This window comes from Nymphaea colorata, unplaced genomic scaffold, assembly GCF_008831285.2.
Source record: "Nymphaea colorata isolate Beijing-Zhang1983 unplaced genomic scaffold, ASM883128v2 scaffold0031, whole genome shotgun sequence".
In the NCBI taxonomy this organism is placed as follows: domain Eukaryota; kingdom Viridiplantae; phylum Streptophyta; class Magnoliopsida; order Nymphaeales; family Nymphaeaceae; genus Nymphaea; species Nymphaea colorata.
In genome coordinates this window covers 32,501-50,000 of record NW_022204537.1, presented here as the reverse complement: position 1 = coordinate 50,000, position 17,500 = coordinate 32,501, and the positions used below count along the sequence as shown (strand labels likewise).

At 34.7% G+C, this 17,500-nt stretch overlaps 1 protein-coding gene and 3 pseudogenes across 1 annotated transcript; all 4 read right to left on the bottom strand.

Annotated features, from left to right (window-relative positions):
• Positions 1–1,462, bottom strand: part of LOC126409298 (NAD(P)H-quinone oxidoreductase subunit 5, chloroplastic-like) — a 2,318-nt pseudogene extending 856 nt beyond the window's left edge.
• Positions 1,463–4,565: 3,103 nt separating this feature from the next.
• LOC126409301 (NAD(P)H-quinone oxidoreductase chain 4, chloroplastic-like) lies at positions 4,566–5,506 on the bottom strand (annotated as a pseudogene).
• A 5,409-nt stretch (positions 5,507–10,915) lies between these two features.
• LOC126409300 (NAD(P)H-quinone oxidoreductase subunit H, chloroplastic-like) lies at positions 10,916–12,086 on the bottom strand (annotated as a pseudogene).
• A 4,325-nt stretch (positions 12,087–16,411) lies between these two features.
• Positions 16,412–17,277, bottom strand: LOC126409296 (protein TIC 214-like). The gene has a single exon (XM_050075368.1). The coding sequence runs from the start codon at positions 17,198–17,200 to the stop codon at positions 16,499–16,501; it is 702 nt and encodes a 233-aa protein (XP_049931325.1). The 5' UTR covers positions 17,201–17,277; the 3' UTR covers positions 16,412–16,498.
• Between the last annotated feature and the right edge of the window lie 223 nt (positions 17,278–17,500).

Here is a 17,500-nt window from a genome sequence, read left to right as displayed (position 1 = left end):
AATAGAAGGAACTATTTGTGTGTCCGCTGTAATTTTGAAAAATGACTACGTAAATGCCCTTCGAAAGTAAGTAAATACATACGAAACATATAAATGCAGTAATCCTGCTGTGTAGAAAGCTATATCGCAAAAATCGGTGAATACAAAACTATCATTAAGAATTTCGTCTTTGGACCAAAAACAAGCGAGGGGTGGAATACCACAAAGAGAAAGTGTACCTAAAAAAAAAGTTGTTTTTGTAATTGGCATATATTTAGTTAAACCGCCCATAAGAACCATGTTCTGACTCTTAGTCGAGAATACCCAATAATGGGTTCCATGGAATGAATGATTGATCCAGACCCTAAAACAATAATGCTTAGAATAAGCATGAGTGATCAAATGGAATAAAGCGGCTCGATAGAACCTATACCAAAGCTAACATAATGTATCCCAATTGAGACATCGTGGAATAAGCTAAACTTCTCTTAATATCTCTTTGAGCAGAGCTAAGGTAGCTCCTAATAGTACCGTTATTACACCTATCAAAGATATGATATTCATTATGTAAGGTATGGCTATGAAAAGAGGAAGAAGCCGAGCTACAAGAAAAATTCCTGCGGCTACCATAGTAGCCGCATGTATCAGAGCCGAAATAGGAGTGGGTCCCTCCATAGCATCAGGTAACCATACATGAAGTGGGAATTGCGCAGATTTAGCAACTGCACCGAGGAATAATAAGAAGGCACAAAGCGTAGCAAATGAGGAATTCATCTCATTGTTATTAATGATCGAATCATTGAATATTTCGAATAAATCCTGAAATTCGAAACTACCTGTTATTAAATAAAAACCTAGGATTCCTAATAATAAACCAAATCCCCCACACGATTGGTCACAAACGCTTTTTGACAGGCATTTGCTGCAATTGGTCGGGTAAACCAAAAACCTATTAACAGATAGGAACACATTCCCACTAGTTCCCAAAAAATATGGATTGTATCAAATTGGGACTAGTAACTAATCCCAGCATCGCTGTATTGAAAAAACTCATATAAGCAAAAAATCTCAATATCCTCGGTCATGAGACATATAATTATCACTATAGATAAGAACCAGGATTCCAACAGTAGTGATTAATATCGACATAATAGAAGTAAGTGGATCAATCAAGTAGCCGAATTCTAAGGAAAAATCACTAGTGATGCTCCAAGACATAGATATTCATAAATTGAGCTACCATTGATTTGCTGGATCGCCAGCTAGTGGAAAAGACCATAACTATACTTACAATAAAACAGCGGGAAAAGCCCATATACGACGAATATTTTTTGTTGCTGTCGGATTAAGCAGGAGTTCCAATCCTATTAACATAGTAACTAGAAGCGGAACGAAAGGTATAATCCATGCATATTGATATGTGCGTTCCATAACCATAATAATAAAATTAAATCAAACCTTTTTCCTCTATTTTCTTCTAATTAATTATATTAATTTGTTCCCAATTCACATTCATCACCAGTTCTATTTATTTTTTTTTTTAACACAAACCAAAATAAGGATACGAAAAGAATATTCTTTTTTATTAATCTCGCTCTTCCTCGACTATTTAAAATTTGACCCAAGGAGTTACAATTGAATTGGTCAAATGATATAATTAAGCAAATTATTGCTTAATACTAGGGGTGAAGTAATTATTAGCTTTTGATATGGATCATGAGATCCGCAAATAACTCAACCCAACAAGATCTTTATCCAAAATCATTAACTAATTTAAATTTAATTTGAAACTGATTGATTGGCTTCCACCAGAACTTGTGGAAATTCTATGATACTTGTAACCTCCATATGGGTGAAGTAAGAAGGTGAAGTAAGAGGTTACTTAAATTGCCTTAATCAAGTTCAAGTAATGTTCAAGTAATGGATCATTGAACAAAAGTATTATTCGAATCGTGGGGGCGCTATGCTTTAATGGGATCAATTGGTAGAGAAAATCTTATTGTTTTATCTCATGTAGGTAATTAATTTCTGGTTATTGTTATTAAATGTATTACGACGGTAGGTATATGTAGGTTATATATATGGTCTATTGAAATAGACTGAGATAGGAATTGTAACCTTTTATTTTATTTATTTTTCTTTTTATATTATTTATCTGCGGGGGTCGATTTCATCGGTAGTTGATACCATCGATCCTAATGAATGGAGATATGAAACAATTAGTACAATTTTCTTTCTTCTGAGATTTTCATTGTATGCAATAATAATGATAATGAATACTTCAAAAAGAGAAAAAGATAACTATTTTTTTCTATGAGAGTTATACCTAGCGAATCGAATCTCCTTTCTTTTTTATTCTCCAACTTGAGTTTGAGTCCTAGCAATAATTTAGTTTAGTCCCTATTATAATGCTATATGCGCATATTTGTATGTTATGAAGAAATCTATAAACTAAATAATAGATATATGAATAGAAAGAATTAATGATCTATTTTGAACAATACATGTCTTTCACATTCAACTTAGAAAGTTCATTTTTGCATGGCGGTTCAAAAAACGTACTTCTATATCAAAAAAGCATATTCGTAGAAATTTTTGGAAGAGAAAGGGATATTGGGCAGCGGTAAAAGCTTTTTCTTTAGCTAAATCCATTTCTACCGGTTATCAAAAGGTTTTTTTTGTACGACAAAAAAATGAAATAAAAAAGCAAAGAATAAATAATAATGTGATAAGAAACCCTTCAAATGATCTAAATCAACATCAATCAATGATTGGATAAATTAATGATTCTGTATCATATATTGGGCCCTCAAAATGGCACTATTTGTGTTTTAAAGGGCGTTATTAGACGCAAGATACAAGGTCAATATAGTGAATAGAGTGCATTTTTATATGATTTGCGAGATGGGGATTGCCATTTTCCCCATCGATTCACTATTTCCCCATCGATTCACTATTACTAAGCTTTAAGGTAAGCTAGTAACAATTATGGAACCTTCAAATATTGACTTGAATGGCTATTCTTCGATTGATTCATAATCATCTATTGCAATTGCATTGAACCTCTCAATATCGACGATTGAATATGCATGAGTTAGTATTACTTCGAACAAGCCGCATGGTGAAATCGGTAGACACGCTGTTCTTAGGAAGCAGTGCTAGAGCATCTCGGTTCGAGTCCGAGTGGCGGCATTCTCTAAAACAAAAAAGGACACAACGGATCCTTTAATTCGATACCATATTTACATTCGGTATTAAGGAAGGGTTCCCTTTTTTTATAACTATAAAAACAAAAAATGATTGTTTATGATATTTGCAACTTTAGAACATATATTAACTCACATATCTTTTTCGATCATTTCAATTGTGATTCCTACTCATCTGATGACCTTGGTCTATGAAATTGTAGGACTATGTGATTCGTCAGAAAAAGGCATGATAGTACTTTTTTCTGTATAACAGGATTATTAGTTACTCGTTGGATTTATTCGGGACATGTACCATTAAGTGATCTATATGAATCATTAATGTTCCTTTCATGGAGTTTCTCCCTTATTCATATAGTTCCATATTTTAGAAACTATAAGAATTTTTTCAGTAAATAACCGCCCCAAGCGCTATTTTAACCCAAGGCTTTGCCACTTCGGGTCTTTTAACTAAAATGCATCAATCCGCAATATTAGTGCCTGCTCTCCAATCCCGTGGTTAATGATGCACGTAAGTATGATGTTGTTGAGCTATGCAGCTCTTTTATGTGGATCATTATTATCCATAACTCTCCTGGTCATTACGTTTAGAAGAAAGATAGATATTTTCGGTAAACCAATCATTTATTAATTAGTTCATTTTCTTTTGATGAGACCCATACGTGAATTTTTCGTTTAGAAATTATCACAGGTATCAATTGACTCAGCGATTGGATTCTTGGAGTTATCGTGTCATTGGCTTGGGTTTTACCCTTTTAACTATAGGTATTCTTTCAGGAGCAGTATGGGCTAATGAGGCATGGGATCTTATTGGAATTGGGACCCCAAAGAAACCTGGGCATTTATTACTTGGACCGTATTCGCGATTTATTTACATACTAGAACAAATAAAAGTTTGCAAGGTGCAAATTCAGCAATTGTGGCTTCTATGGGATTTCTTATAATTTGGATCTGCTATTTTGGGGTCAATCTATTAGGAAGAGGGCTACATAGTTTATGGTTCATTCACATTAAACATCTAATTGAAGAAAAAACTGCAGAATACATAGAAAGATTGTACACATACCCTTTCATTCTCATATACCCTCTCATATACCATAATATTATTAACCATAATATTATTATCTCATTTATACATTATATGTATAAGGTGAAAGATATATATGTAATCAGAAATATCTGTAGTTAAATAATAAAACTACAGATATTTCTGATTACAATTTCTTCATTTAATTGCATTTTTTGACTTGATAGAAGGAAAATCTTCTTTTCCTTTTGATTGGTCTAGCCAACGATTGATTTGTTTGTAAACAGCAGTGCAGGATTATTGGATTGGATCTTCTGTGCTGCCATAACCATAAAAAAATCCATCCATGAAAGCTACCCATGAAAGTAATTAGATAGAATAGTTTCTACTTGTCAACTGATAGTGAAAGAACGAAATCTGGATAAATACCAATACCTATTATAGGTAAAAGGATACACATCAAATAAAGATTTCTCGTGGTCCAGAATCCACAAAGTGAGACTTGGGAACATTGAATAACCTGTATCCATAGAACATCTGGCGTGACATAGATAATGAATAAATAGGAGTTAATATCATTCCAATTGCCATTACAAAAGTAATTAGTATTTTTGACATTACAAGGTATTTTGGGCTAGTAATTATTCCCAAAAATATCACAAATTCTGCAACAAACCATCATTCCTGTAATGCGAGAGAAGCCATTGAGAAGCTACTGAACATCGTAAAGATTCTTGGCATTAGTATAGCTATTCCCCCATTTCGTTAAGATAACGAAGACGTATTCTATCATAACTTGTTCCTGCCAGGAAAAAAAGTGCAGCACCAATAAATCCATGAGAGATGATTTGTAAAATAGCTCATTGAGTCCCGCATCGGTTATAGAACTAATTCCTATTATTATGAACCCATATGAGATACGGAAGAATAGGCTATTCTCTTTTTTAAATTGCGTTGACCAAGAGAAGTTAAAGCTGCATAGATTATTTGAATAGTCCCTACTATCATCAACCAAGGAGAAAATATGGAATGGGCGTGGGGTAATAATTCCATATTGACCCGAACCAACCCGTATGCTCCCATTTTTAATAAGATTCCAGCTAGAAGCATACATGTACTGTAATGCGCCTCTCCATGGGTATCTGGCAACCATGTATGTAAAGGTATGATCGGTGATTTGACAGCATAAGCAATAAGGAAACCCAAATAAAATATTATTTCCAATGCCACGGGATACGATTGATTAGCTAATGTTTCAAATTAATGTTGGTTCATTGGAACCATATAAACCCATACCTAGAACTCCATTAAGAGAAAAATGGAACCTCCTGCAGTGTACAAAATGAACTTTGTAGCTGAGTACAGACGTTTCTTTCCTCCCCACATGGATAAAAGTAGGTAAACAGGAATTAATTCTAATTCCCACATGATGAAAAAAAGTAAGAGGTCTCGAGAAGAAAATGATCCTATTTGACCACTGTACATTGCTAACATCAGGAAATGGAACAATCGCGAATTTCGGGTAACTGGCCAAGCCGCTGAAGTAGCTAAAGTAGTGATAAATCCTGTCAATAAAATGGGTCCTATAGAAAGTCCGTCGATTCCGAGTCTCCAGTGAAAATCAAAAATATTTATCCAGTTAAAGTCTTCTTCCAATTGGATTAATGGATCGTCCAATTTAAAATGATAACAGAATACGTAGGTCGTTAGAAGGAGTTCAAATAAGCAGATACAGATAGTATACCATCGAACTACCTTATTTCCTCTATGAGGGAAAAGAGCAATTAAGGAACCCGCGGATATGGGCAAACAACAATGATTGTTAACCAATAAAAATCACTCATAGTAAAGACAAAATACACTTTGATTTGACCAGAAAAACCCGCGCTCGGATTTTTTTATTTATCGAGTACGGGTTTTTGTCGGTAAAGAGGAATCAAATGGATTCAAGGGAGTTTTTGTAACGTATTAATAAGCTAGACCCATGCTACGGGTTGTCTCATGCCATAAATAAACCCGTATACTTAAGAAATCCGTTGGACAAGCAGATTCACATCTCTTACAACCTACACAGTCCTCCGTTCTTGGTGCGGAAGCAATTTGCTTAGCTTTACATCCGTCCCAGGGTATCATTTCCAGGACATCTGTAGGACACGCTCGTACGCATTGGGTACACCCTATACATGTATCATAAATCTTTACTGAGTGTGACATTAGATCTATTAATTTTTTTGGAACGTCATAAATTTTCGGTCTGGTAGCTTTAGTAAATGATTAAATATTTTGGCACCAGACGAATCGGTGATTAGACCATAAAGTTTTGTTAGAAATCTATTTCTGATCTGTTCATGAGATAGGCCCAAGATACTTTGATCTCTTATCTTTCATCAAACATGGTCATATCAGTCAATACACGTTTTGCTAATCTATAAATGAATTATAGTTATATATAATAAAGAAAGAAAACGTATAAAATTTATTGTACTCTTATTCCTAATCCATGCTTATGATCCATTGATCCATAACGTGAGTCGAGTGTCTATTTACTTCTACAGAGTGACATAACGTATATGTCTTTATATATTTTATTTGAGTAAAGGTTCCGACTACCGACTATTTTTATTATTCAATAAATTTGATTGATTGATACGAGTTGATTTTCTGTTACGATAGATCGAAGAAACAATAGCTGGTCCAATAGCTGCTTCGGCGGCTGCAATAGCGATAACAAAGATCGAGAAAACGTCTCCCTTTAATTGGCGACTATCAAATAAATCAGAAAATGTTATGAGATTCATATTAACAGCATTCAGTATAAGTTCAAGACACATAAGTGCTCTAACCAGTTTCGACTTGTGATCAATCCATAGATACCAATAGAAAATAAATAGGCACTCAAAACAAGTACATGCTCGAGCATCATTGACCAACTCCTCGTCAATCTCGATTCATTTCAATATAAACAACAATTCAACTGATTCGATTAATTAAATGAGAAGATTCTACTGAATCTAATTCAATTATCAATCCATATAATATATATAAGAAATACAGTACCAAAAAAGACACTGAAATGGGTCGTCGAACTAACAAAAACTTTGAAATATGTCTCATGAACAATATTCCAATTTAGGGTGGACAGATAGATGCGATAACAATTACACGGAGGTTGCTTTATTTTATTTGGTTGGTTTGTTATTTCCAATTCTAAGTATCTATTCCCGGCGAGCCATAGCAATTGCGCCCACTAAGGAAACTAAAAGGATTATAGAAATCAGTTCAAATGGAAGATAAAAATCTGTTGATAAATGAATCCCAATCTGTTGAACATTACTTGTCAGGTCCTGTTCTATGATCTGGTTTGATCTTGTAGTCCAAATAATCCCGTACCATGACGTGTTTGGGATAGTAGCAATTAGTGAAAAAAAATACTTGTACAAACTAGCGAAGTGAATCCATCTCCGACAGTCCAAAAATGAAAAGAATTGTAATATTCTGAACCATTCATAAACATCACAGCAAATAAGATTAAGACATTTATGGCTCCCACGTAAATAAGTAGCTGCGCAGCAGCTACAAAATAAGAGTTCGATGGAATATAAAATAAAGATATACAACAAGAACCAATCCCAAGGAAAGGCAGAATAAATTGGATTGGTAAGTAATACCACTCCTAGACCTCCTACTATAAGACCTGATCCCAGAGATACTAAAAGAATATCATGTATTGGCGCAGGTAAATCCATTATGTGTTAAATAAGCGATAAATAAGTCAAAATATCTCATGATCTTACTGGTCGGGAAAAAGTGGGTTACCCTTTTTTATATCTAATAGTTCTTACCCAGCGTGGTGTGGGTTTATGTAGATTGAGTTAATCAATTGAACGGGCCAATCTTGCTTTTGTCTTTAGTCGAAACAGAGTTCGTAATTTCATATTTTTAATTAAACAAATAAGGGCTATGGCTATAATGGCTATATATATTTATATATTCAAAAAGTAGTTATAATCCTCACAAATCTAGTTATTCTTTGTCTGACATGAAAGAAACTTACCTACTTTGATCAAACTTAGTCTTATTTTAATTTAATTGGTAATCGTTCTTGAATCAAGGGGTTCTCCATAGATATTTTATTGGAGTTGAGTTCATAATTGTTCGAACTGTGTAATCTCCAATTACAGACATTGGTAACCGACCCAAAGCAATTGATTATAATTTAATTCGTGACGATCGTAGGTGGAAAGTTCATATTCTTCAGTCATTGATAAACAGTTTGTGGGGCAATACTCCACGCAATTACCACAAATATACAGATTCCGAAATCAATACTATAATTAAGCAATCGTTCTTTCTAATATCTGTTCTAATCGCCAATCAACAACAGGTAGATCTATCGGACATACGCGAACACATACTTCACAAGCAATGCATTTATCAAATTCAAAGTGGATTCGCCCACGGAAACGCTCTGATGTGATCGATTTTTCATAAGGATATTGAATAGTTACAGGTAAACGATTTGCGTGAGATAAGGTAATCATGAAACTTGACCAATGTATCTTGCAGCTCGTACTGTCTGTTGACCATAATTCATGAACCCAGTCACCATAGGAAACATATATCGTGAATATCCATGAATAATTTGATGTTTCTTTCTCTTGCTTGAGAGAGGATAAGAATCTGGAATATCCTATTCTGTTATAGCGAAACAAGTTGGGAAGAAGTTGTCAATAATAGATTACCGAGAGCAATAGGTAAAGAGATTTCCACCCAAGATTTAATAGTTGATCCATTCTCAGCCTAGGTAAAGTCCATCTTGTTGAGATAGGAATGAACAGGAACAAATAAGCTTTAGCTAATGTAATGAGGAGACTAATTGTTGTTCCAAAGACTTCACTAGTTTTATTTATTTCGAAAAGTTCAGTAATTGGTATATATGGAATAGGAAGATTCCACCCTCCCAAGTACAGAACTGTTACGAATAATGAAGAAACTAGTAAATTGAGGTAAGAAGCAACATAAAATAAACCAAATTTGATACCTGAATATTCAGTTTGATAACCTGCTACTAATTCCTCCTCGGCTTCCGGTAAATCAAAGGGCAATCTCTCGCATTCTGCTAGTGAAGAAATTATAAAAACTATGAACCCTATAGGTTGACGCCAAAGATTCCACCCCCAAAAACCATATTTTGACTGCGCCTCAACTATATCAACCGTACTTGAACTGTTAGATAATCATAGTCGATGATAACATCACTGTTCCCATCTCTATTCCAGAACCGTACATGAGACCTCAGCTTCATACGGCTCCTCAATGGTCACGAATAAATCTAAGGTATGCTTCGGTATTACATCGGCATACCATAGGAAAAAAGAAAGATGAATCAAATGCTCATAAGTGAACTAGACCAGTGGGATTCTGTCCGCGATAAGATAATAACAAATAAAAGTACACTTCTGAATCCATCTCATCCTTATTCTTTTGCTGAGTTTCTTGTTCAGTAATAACTTAACTCGATCTTTCCATAAGATACAATAAATAGTCAATCCATTTTCCTTCCTGTTCTTCTCTCTTTCTCAGAAGGACTATACTATATAAATAAAGGATTACTTCGTTCCTGATAGTTATTTTTAAATCAGTGGATAGGAGCTATACTCTGGATCGGGATCACGGGGAAGTACTTTTTGATCATTTCTACCAACTTCAAGCCCTCATTATGACTCCTTTTATGTAATGTCAAAATATCCGTTTGGATACGTTACATTATCTCCATTACTAATCTTTTGTGTACCTTGGTGTTCCTAACCGTCCACTCAGTTTTGGTGGATCCTCGGTATGGTAATAAATACAAGAGTAAAAATTCCATACAGTTGATCTTTTGCGCCCGCTTCAAGTCCTGATGGCTAATCGATACTTGGGGTAAACAGCTTCCGCTGCTTATGTTAGCTCCACTTTACTCTCGTACGTAGGTAATGAGACTCGATCTTCTTACTGCGAATTCATAAGCAGTTTTGTTTCACTCATATAACTATCTGGTTTAGTTCATAGATCCCAGTGATGAATAAAAAAGAGTTCTATCTATATATTCAATCAACCAACTTCTTTCCTAGAAAAAGCAAAGAAAGAGGTAGGAGTGCGTATTCCAACGAATCACACGTAGAGATATTGATAACACACATGGAGTTAACGGTATTTCATAACTTATAGATTGAGCAGCAGCTCGTAAACCACCTGAAAAGGAATATTTATTATTTGATCCATATCCGGACATAAGAAGTCCGATAGGGGCAATACTTGAAATAGCGATCCATAGAGAAACACCTATACTGAGATCGGTTAGTACAAGGTGATGGCCAAAGGAATTACTGAATAACTCAGTAGAATTGATACGACCGCTACGGATGGGCCGACACTAAATAAACGAATATCTCCTCTAGATGGAAGAAGATCTTCTTTGAAAAGTAGTTTGACCCCATCCGCTAGAGCTTGAAGAATGCCCAGGGGCCGGCATACTCAGGACCAATTCGTCGTTGTATCCTGCAGATATTTTTCTTTCTAGCCACACAATTACTAATACCCCTATTGTGATTCCCAATACAAGAGTAACAATAGGTACAAGTAACCATATGAGCCCATAGGCCTCTTTTGAGGATTCCGATCTGAAAAAGAATTGATAGCTTGTGCTTCTTCAATTATCATTTCAACGATCAACTTCTCCCATAATGATATCTATACTACCTAGTATTGTCATAATATCAGCCAATTTCATTCTTTTAACTAGCTGAGGAAGAATTGCAAATTGATGAAACCGGGTGGACGTATTTTCCATCTCCAAGGAAAAACACTATTATCTCCTATCAGAAAAATACCTAATTCTCCCTTTGGGCTTCTACTCTCACATAAAGTTCTTGTTTGACAATTCAAAACTGGGAGAAGGCTTTTTACTAATGAATCGATATTCAAAGTCGTTCAATTCTGAATCTTTTGTTCCAGCAAAGCGTCGGAATTCTAAATTTTCATAAGGTCCCCCGGAATTCCTTCCAGAGCCTGTTGAATAATTTTGATGGATTCCGTCATTTCGCCAATTCTTACTAAATAACGAGCTAATGAGTCTCCTTCTTTTGCCATTGGACTTCCCAATCGAATTCATCATAACACTCATACCGATCGACTTTACGAAGGTCCCATTGGATTCCGGAAGCTCGTAGCATTGGTCCTGATAAACCCCAATTTATGGCTTCCTCTCCCCCAATAAAACCTACCCTTCAACTCGTTCCAAAAAGATGGGATTGCGCGTAATAAGCTTTGATATTCAACAACTCCCGTTAAAAAATAATCGCAGAAATCTAAACATTTATCTATCCAGCCATGAGGTAAATCAGCAGCTACCCCCCGATACGGAAATAATTATGCATCATTCGCATACCTGTGGCAGCTTCGAATAGATCATATAACAATTCCCTCTCTCTGAAAATATAGAAGAAAGGAGTCTGCGCACCGATATCGGCCATAAAAGGTCCAAGCCATAACAAATGCGAAGCTATACGACTCAACTCCAGCATAATTACCCTAATATAGCTGGCTCTTTAGGTACTTGAATATTTCCCAATTCCTCAGGTGCATTAACGGTTATTGCCTCCGTGAACATAGTAGCTAAATAATCCCAACGTGTTACATAAGGTAGATATTGTATAATTGTTCGGTTTTCCGCAATTTTTCCATTCCTCTGTGTAAATAACCCAATATGGTTCACAGTCGATAACATCTTCGCCATCTAGAGTAACAATGAGTCGAAGAACACCATGCATTGACGGGTGGTGAGGACCCATATTGACCACGAGGAGGTCTTTTCTTGCGTCTGGTACAGTCATATGTTTTTATTCTCCGATTCCAATTCATTATTCCATTCTCCGATCCCAATTCATTATTCCATGAATTCCTGAAAATGAAACGAGGTTCATCCAAATTCAAGATCTAATGAACCGAATAACTCAAACGAATTTCCAAACTAACCAGTTTTGGTTCTCGAATACCCAATTGACCAATTAATTCCCTATAACGCACTCGATTTTCTTTGATAAATAAACCAGCAGTCGTTGGCGTTTCCCCAGAATTTCCGCAGACCCCTCTGAGATAAATAGTCTCTTCTGTGCAGTTTCAAATGTGAAGTAAGTCTCTCTATCTTATTGGTAAAATTAAATACTTGGAATTCAACAGAACCCCTTTTTCTTCTTGTGGAATAACGGATATGGGCGAATTCTTTACCATACAAATAAATTCTTCTCTTTTTTCTTTTGTTCCCACGGATATAAATCTTCCCAATCAAGAATAATAATACCATTTATTTTGTTCTGGTGTACACAATAATCTGGATTGATTCATATATTACTCTTTTTCTATCAAACAAATCAAAATGAATATGAATAAATAATAACAATAAATTTATTCAGATACAAAGGGATGGTATATTCCTGGGCTCACGAAACAGAATGAAAGGGAAAGGGACCTAAAAAGATTCTGTCGATTCATTCCTAGGTCCAATTGATATGTGACTGAATCTTGTGTATCAGAGTCTAACTGACTGAATCTTGTGTATCAGAGTCTAACTGACTGAATCTTGTGTATCAGAGTCTAACATAAGGTATGTATTTATTTGCATGTTCTCATATACCAGGCGCGTGATAAAGAGGGAAATTGATTGTAACATCAGCGAATTCCAAATTGCTTATACATATGGATCCTTGACATACTGAAACGACTCCCATTATTGGTATCAAACCAATAACGATTCATACAGGCTAAATCTTCTAATCGATGAGTGGGCCAAAGAAACACTTTCCATTTTAGAGAGTTATTTGTATCTGTATCAAAATGCTTATCCCTATTTACAAATTTCTCAAACCCCTGCGCATTAGTCTTAGCTCTATTGCAAAATACTGGATTCTTATTCACAAGGTTCCTATTTCGGTAATTGAAACGGCTTATAATTCTCAATTCTCTACGATGGCTAGGAGATAAAATATGTTCAGGAACAAGCAAATCATAATTATTATTGTCCCCATTCACACGCACTCCTCCGTGTCGTGCAATCGAGCCATTCAAGTCATTCTTATCAATATGTTTTTTACCTGGTATCCTCGATTAGTTTGGTACTGAACCTTATGGGTCAATGAAATAGCTATGGTTTGATACATAATCGAAATTCCATCCCATTTGATAGACAAACGAACCGGTTCAACAATAAATATTCCCCTTTTTATCAATTCTGGAAGAGACAAATCCTTATTAATCAGCATTACATCTAGACCCATTTCTCCTCTTTGAATAGAGGATATAGCAATTTCATTCGGATTCATAAGTCTAAGCAGTAGACAATATACCTTGATATTATTGGTCATTCTTTGATTGAAAGAATCACCCCATCGGAGTTGAAAAAGAAAATATTTTTCAAAAATAAGTCTAGTTCCGCTTCCTTCTTGCTCTTGAATTTCTTTTTCTTTCTGCGTTTCTTAATATCTGAACCCGCGGAATTTGCTCCAACATCTTTTTTTGGTTTCTTATATCAGATATAAGATTTCCTTGGTGCTGTCGTTCTTTCTCGTCCCGGTTCCCATTCTCTAATTCAAGATATCCCTTTTGATTAGATTCTACTTTTGGTTTGGATTAAATCTTTCTTTTTGATTAGATTCCACCTTTGGATCTATATAAAGATCGCTTGTTTTGTTTCCATGAAAATCAAATAGAAGCAATTGATTGGTATGATCCACGGATTAGTCTTATATCGATCGTAAAGCGGCACAAATTCTGGTAAGAACCAAGGGCGCAGATTCGATATAGTATGATCTAACATTTGTTCATTCATTCCCATCCAATCAAAAAATAACTCTTTTGCTTTGTTTGGATTTCTTGATGAATTCTGATATAAAGATAAAGAATATCTTTCTTATTGGTCCCAGTCTTAGTAGTTTTCTTTTTTTATTAATGAAAGTTCTGATACCCGTACTAGTCCTAGTTTCAATATTGTTTCTAGGGTAAAAATTGGTGATTCTCAATTCCAAATATTTTCTATCTAGATTTGGATCCCTATCAATTGTATATTTATCTTCTAGGCTATCATTTATAGTTGTAGCATAAAACGATTTGTATTTATGTGTATTGTAATTAGAAATCTCTCCGTGCCTGTTTACTTGTAATGGTGATCCATAAATATTGGAGTCTTTCACATCTTCATAATTAAGATATTTATATGATAAAAGATCATATCTGTAGTGTTTTTTAATTTTTTTTCGCAACTCGGACTCTTCAATAAGTCCAATTTATATTTATAATAATCCTTTTTACCGGAATGAATTAATTGGTCTTTTTCTTCATATGAACCCAATTTTGGTGAGTCGTTATTTTAATCGTAAAATGCTGATTGACTTTCTTTCTCCATTTTAGAGGTGCTAATCTAGACCATTTGTCATGGGAGAAATTGTATTGATAATGGCTCTTTAACCAGTTTTTCCATTCACTCATTCCAGAATTCCGCAGTTTCTTGTGTTTTGATTCTGAATCAAATATTCCTCGTGTATGGAAATAGTCATGGAAATAGTCTTTTATTCTATCCTTAATAAAAGGATATGTTCTGTAGTAATGAAATATGGATTCTGACTTATATTTGTTACTAACTTGGGTTTGCAATAATTTGTAAAACACATAGGCTTGAGACAAAGAAGATAAGTCGCAGTAAATCGGTGAATTACTATCACTACTTATATTAGTAGTATAAGTAGAAAGAGATTTTACAGTCGAAATGAAGGGAATTATATTTGGATTCGTTTCATTAGTATCCTTTTCCTTTATTTCGTCATTGTAAGTGTATCCATTTAAAGTATTTTTGTTGAGTCAAGAAAAAATTGTGCATTGATCCTGTAAATGTTAGTGATACATAGAAGGATACCCATGTATATTCTTTCAATGAAAGATTTCATAAAAGAGTTCCATTTAGAGATTAATGGGGCACTTCTTCTTTTTTTAGATATTTGAAAAATATGTTTCCGTGATTCGGTTCTTTATTACTAAAATTTCCCTTGTTAGTACTAATATCTATATCCTCAATATCTGGAGTTAGAGGTTTTTTTTCTTGTCTTTTCTAATCTTTTCTACTTGATCCCAGATTTTGGTTGTCTTATCAGCCAGATCATTAATTTTCTTTCTATCAGTGAATCATTTGTCCAATCTCCGGATACAATTATAATGGGTGATTCATGGATGATTTTTTTGGAATCTTTCTCATTTTGACTTGGTTCTTCATTTTGACTTGGGTCATAGACTCGCGTCACTAAGAAAAAGAGTTTCTTCACTTTTCTTTTTATAAATAGAACTATTTGATAATCCATCTTATTTTTTCGTTGAGAATCTTTAGAAAACCTTTTATGTTGTCTTTTATAATTCTTAGAAAGAAAAAACCTGTCTTTTTGACTTTTCTAATTTTTTTTCGAGTGTTTTATTAATGGGTTCAAAAAAGAAAGGTTTTTTCGGGGAGAGCCAAAGGGGACTTCTGTTTCCATCCCCCAGATCGTTAAAAAACAGAAATTTTTTTGTTTTTTCTTAGATCCTTATGATGGGATCGTAGCTTTTTTCTATGCCAAGGTTTCAGAGAGAAAGGAAATAGGATTTTTATCTGAATACCGTCTGTTAACCAATCTTTTGGAAATTCTGTTTCCGATAATTGAACACCATTATATGTGCATTTGACATGCATTCCCTACTCCATTCGGTCAAATCTTCATACCACTCAGGGAATTGAAATAATAACATACGACCAATATTTTTAACTATTATCAATGAAGGTAATATGATGTATTTTCGAAGAATCGAGTGGGTTACTAATATGGAACTCCTTATTGCTTGAGCAAATATAATATTATCCCAAGTTTCTGCTATTGCTATCCGTTCCTCCTCCTGTCTTTTATCCTCTTTCTTTTATACTCCTCTTCGTGTTCTTTCTCCATTTTCTCTTTCTCTTTGCCCCTTCACCCACATAATCAGATGTTTGTATTTTGGGCTTTTTTCCTCCATCCAATTCCTAAAAATGAGGTTCATCATCCTTGAGATATCAAAAGAAAACAAAGGTGTTTGTCTATTCTGTCAAAAAAAGGGGGGAGTGTACATCTGTTTGAAACATTTCCCAAGTGACTGTTTACGTCTTTGAGCCCGCATCGACCCTTTGATTATATCACGACGAAAATCTGATTGTTGCGAGTAACGTATCAAGGCCATTTCATGTTCTTCTGCTTGATCACCATTTCCTTTTCCTCTTGATCACCATTTTTGGCTTGATCACCCTTTTCTTTTTGGCTTGATCACCATTTCCTTTTCCTCTTTGATCACCTTTTTCGACTTGATCATCACTATTTTTTTCTTGATTACTATCGGTGGTATTACTGATATTATCAGTAGTATTATTGATATTATCATTGGTATTAATGATATTATCAGTGGTAGTATTGATGATATTATCATTGGTATTAATGATATTAGTATCCTCATCGGTATCAGTGTCAGTATAAATTACTACACGTTTGGCTTTTCTTGAACGAATCCCGTGATCCTCTGTGGATTCTTCCTGATCATCTTCTTCCTCCTCCTCCTCCTCCTCTTCTTCAAAATCCAAATCAGAAGTCAGTTTGTATAACCATCGAGGAACCTTTTTCTTAATTTCTTCAATTTGAAGATTACTCATTTTTTGATCATTCGGATCAGCTCTAACCATATCGAATACTTTTTCTTCTCCCCCAAAAGCAAATTGTTTGAAACGAGTTCTTGATTTCTCAGCTTCTTCAGCTTCTTCTGTAAATTCACCAATTGAGACTGATGAATCCTCAATGCCTGTAGATAATGATTTTACGTCAAGTTTATATATTTCGTGTTCCAATTCTCGTTCAAACTCTCGATAATCCTTGGAAAAAAGGATACCATGAATCTTATTTATCCAAGCCATTTTGGTAGACCCCCGTGTGGAGGTAGTTGAATCATTCCTAATTGAATATAAATACCCTTTTTTATTGTTCCACGATAAGGTCCGTTCAAAAGAGGATCATAAAACTTAGGTAAGCATTCTTGTTCCTCTTCATCATTGCACAATCTGGCTCTTTTTCGACCACATCGAGGATAAGAGATCCTTTGTCTATAGCTTCAATTCGATTTATGAATTCGTTCCTTAAGTTATCTCTTTGTTTTTAGTGGTCGAAACCCATTCATTAGAGAGGGCCTCCGCAGGTAGTTTTTCCGCTGTGCGAAA